At 46.9% G+C, this 5853-nt stretch overlaps 1 protein-coding gene across 1 annotated transcript; it reads left to right on the top strand.

Moving 5' to 3' along the window:
* Positions 1-233: 233 nt before the first annotated feature.
* Positions 234-2159, top strand: GSC (goosecoid homeobox). The gene is given in 5 exon segments (XM_071559404.1): positions 234-501; positions 503-530; positions 532-961; positions 1167-1426; positions 1840-2159. Coding segments are annotated over 5 exon segments (1131 nt in total). The 5' UTR covers positions 234-241; the 3' UTR covers positions 1993-2159.
* Positions 2160-5853: the final 3694 nt, after the last annotated feature.

Genomic DNA, 5853 nt, shown 5'->3' on the forward strand with positions numbered 1-5853 from the left:
ATAAGATTAACCTGGGCAATTAGCCGGTGCAGCAGAGATCAAGCCTAAATCTGGGGCCTTTCAAAAAAGCCCGCTAATGGAAAGGATTACGTTAATTTCATTAATTCTGAATACACAGACTCAGGCTGCTTTTTCACTCCTTTGTGTAACCCCCACCTCTTCCCCACCAAAAAAGGGGAAGAAAAAAAAATCAAATCTGGTTTTGTTTGTCATCCGCATATTACCAGGAACTAAATCCAGGATGACGTCGCCCGGGTATAAAAAAGGGAAGAGGTTCAGATGGATTATACTCCGAGCAGCCCTCTGGGTTGAGATCAGTAAACAGGCGAGAGTTGAGTGGGGAAAGTTCCAGGGGTGGATCCTGCGCACACGCACACGCACGCACACACACACACACACTACACACGCGCGCACAGACACACACGCACACTCGGCCCGCAAGCTGCCCTCGGAAAAGGCTCCGTTCTTTTCGCTACGATCCCTTTTTAAAATTTCTCGAAAAGTTTGATTTCCTATCTTTCCAGTGTCTCCCCCCCCCCCCCTTCCCCAACCACCACCTACCCGCCCGCCCGCCCTCCTCCCTCCCTCCCCCGGCCGGTCCCCGCCGCCCTGCCCCGCACGGTTTGGGGCATGCCTGTGAGCATGTTCAGCATCGACAATATCCTGGCGGCCAGACCTCGCTGTAAGGACTCGGTGTTGCTGCCCCCGAGCGCCGCACCCGTCGTCTTCCCCAGCCTCCACGGGGACTCGCTCTACGGCAGCGCCTCCGACTACAGCGGATTTTACTCCCGGGCGGTGGCTCCCGCCTCCGCGCTGCCGCCGGCCGTCTCTGGATCTCGGCTCGGCTACAACAACTACTACTACGGGCAGCTGCATGTGCCGGCGTCCCCCGTGGGCCCTTCGTGCTGCGGGGCCGTACCGCCCCTGGGCGCCCAGCAGTGCTCCTGTGTCCCCCCCGCAGGTAAGGCGGCCCCGGCTGGGATGGAGCGAACGGGACTCTTTTGTTCCCGCAGCCGCGGGGCCGGAGGACGTGGTGGGGTGCTGGCAGCCTGCTGGAGCGCGGCTGGGCGGCGGGCGCGGGGCTTTTTCGGGACGGGACGGAACGGGGTGGGGGAAAACAACGATCTCATACAAAGCCTGTCGTCGACTCATCTGTCTGTCCGTAGGTTACGAGGGCACTGGGTCAGTCCTGATGTCCCCTGTTCCCCATCAGATGTTGCCCTATATGAACGTGGGCACTTTGTCCCGGACGGAGCTGCAGTTACTGAACCAGCTGCACTGTAGGCGGAAAAGGCGGCACCGGACTATCTTCACTGACGAGCAGCTGGAAGCGCTGGAAAACCTGTTCCAGGAAACGAAATACCCAGACGTGGGCACCAGGGAACAGCTGGCCAGAAGGGTGCACTTAAGGGAGGAAAAAGTAGAGGTACTTTACTTTCTTTTTTGTTCTTCCACCCTCTCCCTTTCTCAGTCAAACGCTCTCGAACCGGAGGTGCCACAGTGTGGCTCCAGCCCATCTCGGCCAGCGGAGGGAGAGCGATTGCATTGCTGGGGGAGACGGAAAGTTTTTTATTATTGTGTCCGATCGTTTTTCCTTGGGGTGGTCGGCCGAGCTTGTCACGGGGCTGTGAGAGATTATCGGGAGGCGGCCGTGCCTCCTGAAGGCGCTCGGCGGATCCCACCGGAGCGGCAGCTTCCCCTGCCTCCCTCTCTCGCGTCCGAGCTCGGCAGCCGCACACCGGCCCCGACAGGCCTCCCTCGGGGCTGAAGTCAGGCTGTGGGTTGCACAGTTTTGTTTTGATTTTCTCCCACTAATAATTTAATTTATTAACGTAACAGGTTTGGTTCAAAAACCGCCGGGCGAAGTGGAGGAGGCAAAAGCGATCTTCTTCGGAGGAGTCAGAAAACGCACAAAAGTGGAATAAAGCGTCTAAAACGTCACCGGAGAAGAGACAAGAGGACGGAAAAAGTGACTTGGACTCCGACAGCTGATGCCTTTCAGTGGGGGGGACATTTTCCGTGGACTGTCGGATACGTTACAGAGGATGCTACTAATCTTGCACAAGCTCTGCCTTGTTGGAGGGGGAAAATATCTGTATATAATGTACAATGCCCCGAGTTGATTCCGTGTAAATAAAAAGTGTTGCAAAGGTGTTGCACAGGTAGACGGCGGCGCGTTTTTTCACCCTGCGCAGCCGGGAGAGGACGAAGGGAGCGGAGAGCGATGGTGCCCGGCGGACCAGGGACCAGGGCCGGCCGTGCCGGTGCAGTTACTTGTGTAGCGGTGCGGTACCGCCCAGTGTGAAGCGGGGGAGGGCATCGCTGGCAGCCGGGCCCCACTCGCCGCAGGCCGGGAGGCGGTGGCAGATATTTCACACCAAGGGAAGCGGCGGAGGCCCGGCCAGAGCAGTCCCATCCCGACGGCGGAGCCCGGTGCAGCCTGGCTTGGGTACGAGCGCGAGGCGGCCGGGAGCGAACCCCACTGCTCCCCCGGTGCTCCAGTCCCGGCCGGCCCATTCTCCCGACCCCGCGCCCGAGCGATTCTCCCTCCCCGGGAGCGCTGCGGCTCCTCCCGCCTGCCGTCCCGGCCGCGCCGGCGGCGATGCCCCTGGGAAACGCAGGCGAAGCAAACCCGGCCCCACGCTTGTTGCTCTGTCCCGTCTTCCTGCACTTTCCCCCATCTCGCTTTAATTGTGCCCTGTTGAGTTTCCAGAGCGCTTGTCTTTGGCCCGCGTTTAGAAAAGTTGTCTCTCTACAGTGGTATTTAAAGTTACTGTTAATAAATTTCAGTCATTATCAGATGAATTACATGTAAGGGGAGTACGAGTCCTCGTGTGCTGCTTTTGGGGGTGTTTCAGAGGAAGTTCCTAATGGAAGTTTTCTCCCCTTTGAGGCAGCACCTTTGCAATTAGGAAAGTAGTGACAGCCCGGTCTCGTATTACTCTTTCCTTTACGAGGGCCTAGTAGAAGAGATGCCTATTCCTCCTATAAATACATGTTCAGTTTCCTTTTGCTTTTTTCCCTGTGACTCCCCAGCTCAGAGCTCATCACTTCAAAACAGAACCATGGCAGTTTCCCTCTGGTGTCGTGTTTAGGAAGGTCCTTCTCTCTACTTGCCTGCAAAGACTGTTCATAAGTTTAAAACAAATGACCTGTAGGTGTAAAGCCAAAGCAGATGATCTCTGGCTGCAAAATTTCATGCTGTGCCTTTCATTCAGAAGTTAAGCAGTACTGAGCTGATTTTACTTAATTATAGCCAGTGCTTAAACTCACCTGTATTTATTGAGCTAATCTAGTTTAGACAAGAAATTGTTTTGTACAGATGTGCTCACCATTGCTTCCAGTGACTCTAGAAATGGTCAGCTGCTGTGTTGCTTGTCTTGGTGCTTTTTCCTCCCTTTCCTGATATATCCAGGTTTTTATGGTTATGGTAATATGGTGAGTATTGCAGATATTAGTGTGATAGAGCCAGTCTTAGTACCTGTCTGCTCAGATAACCTTTCTTAATGTATCCATGTTTCATAGTATCGCTCTCTGAGCAATCTCTTGCTGTACCAACATGTAGAAACAGCTGCTGTGGAAGAAATTCAGTGTGGTTGTGTGAGCCAGTCCTTTAAGGGGCTAAGAGTTTTATAGCTACTGCTCTCTTGAAGAGAAGAAGTTCAGCCTCTTGTTCCTTAGGGCAGCAGAGGAGGAAGCATAAAACAATTAGATTCTACTTTTTGGGTACATATCAAGGTTTGGCTCTATGGAGCTATTGCATTTGAGAGATGTTACCCTATTGCTATTGATGCATATTGAATCTCTGTAAATTGTATTGAATTACAACAAAGCAGCACTAAAAATTAGTTTTAAATTACTGGAAATTAGTTTTCAAAAGAAATGTTTTGTTATGTTATATGCAGGAAGTCTCATTGAGTGGATTTTTAATGTCATCGCCTGTGTATTTAGTCATTATTAGGTTTTAAAGTGCATACTTAATTTGCAAATAAAAACCAGGTCTAAGGATAATACTGCCCATGATTTTGCAAATGCTTACATACTTTCATTTCTTCCCATGTATAAATGTCCTCAATGCCACACTGGGAGCTTGGTAGGGTTTTGTTTTGCATTTGTTGTGTGTGATGGTAATTTTGGAAGGGATTTTAGCTTGTGTAATTAAATATGGGAGTTAAATCGAATGTGGGTTTGTAAGAATTGGGCTTTAAAAATATTTTTGATTACAAATAGTAAGTTATTTAAAGTGGCACTCCATATCTTTAGAGATATTTAGACTTTTCCAATGGCAGTAAAGTGCTTGAGAACCATGGCAGCTCAGGTCACTCAACATGCCAATTTGTGGACTTATTTAGTACTTTCTGTTCTGTGGAAGCATGGGATATGATGTAAGAATCAAAACATCGTATTCCAAACCATGCTTTCTATGCATGGAATTGTGATGAATTCACCACCAATTGTTTCAAAATCACATTGTAGCTTTTTTTGAGTTTCCTATAAACTCTTGATTACCATAAGCTTGATCTTGCAGTCACAGATATCTGTTGTTAATGCTACATGTAGGTGTAGACCTAATAGAGTTAATAATACTTCTTTAAGATCTAATTGAAAACCAATTTTAATCTTGATCTAAAAGCTTTACATTACTTACCTAAAACAATATTTGTATCATTAGAGAGTAGGAGTAGCGGTCTCATTCTTTTTCTCACTGTCTCATTCTTTTTCTCACTGATGTTTGTTGAAAACCTTTTTCATACTATAAAATCAGATTCTGTGCAGTATAAGAGTCTGATAACAGAAAAGTAGTGAGAATATTGCATGAAAAGGATCAAGAAAGTAGAAAACTAAATTATTGAAAACATGAAGGCAATTGCAATAAGATCTCTCATTCACTTTTGCTGTTTGGTTGGTATATTCCATCTCTAGATGTCTGTCTGCATTTTTATTTTAGGAGAATTCCTGCATGCCAGAATGAAAATGTCCCATAGCATCTTTCATTACTTTCTATTTCTGTTGGTGCAACTGGAACAAGGCAAAGCAAGGGCCCTGAATATTGTTTATGTTCTAGCAGGTTCAGTTCTAACAAAGGGGCTTTGAAAGAGTTGGTTGTGGTTCTGTTTGTTAACACTTGTCTAAAAGGGAGACAAAAAAAGGTTTTTTGTTTGTTTTGTTTTGTCTGTATCTCCTTCACTGCCATTTTTAACCTTGTATCTTGGGTAAACCCATTCTTAGAAGATTGGATGGGACTGAAATGTATTGTTCATGGCACTGACGGACTATCTAGGTTTTACAACATGAGTTCAGTTTTTTGCTGTCTTACTGATTTTCTAGGAAATGTTGGATTTCTTTCTTTTTAAATTTCTGTCTATAGAATAAATAATATTCCTTTTAGATCTCACTCACAATGGAGGTAGGTTGAGGGGGGATTATAAGAAGAAATGTAAGTTACTTTGGATATTCACCATTCAGACTTACTCCAGATAATGCTACACATTATAGTAGTAACAAGTGAATAATTTCACAAAAGGTGCATATATCAAATAAATCTCCTTGACACAAGCTGGCTTAGATTATGAAATTCTGTTGCAAGGGAAAGCTCAGAAAGCAACGTGTAGTAAAGGTCCAGTGCAGAAGTTTTCTACTGTATAGAGGCAGATTTAACAATCTGAAGTACGGTCTTCATTGTGCCATCTACATTTAGATGGTTAAAATTTATGTTTCTATTTAGTACTCTACTTACAATATTTATTTATGTAGTCTGCTTTTAAAAGTAAAGCTGGAAAACAGAGGTCTGATTGGTGGTGGTTTTTTATTTTTGTTTTTGTTTTGTTTTTTTTCTTGACATAAAGTGATTTA

The sequence above is a fragment of the Pithys albifrons genome, chromosome 6 (assembly GCF_047495875.1).
Source record: "Pithys albifrons albifrons isolate INPA30051 chromosome 6, PitAlb_v1, whole genome shotgun sequence".
Lineage (NCBI taxonomy): Eukaryota > Metazoa > Chordata > Aves > Passeriformes > Thamnophilidae > Pithys > Pithys albifrons.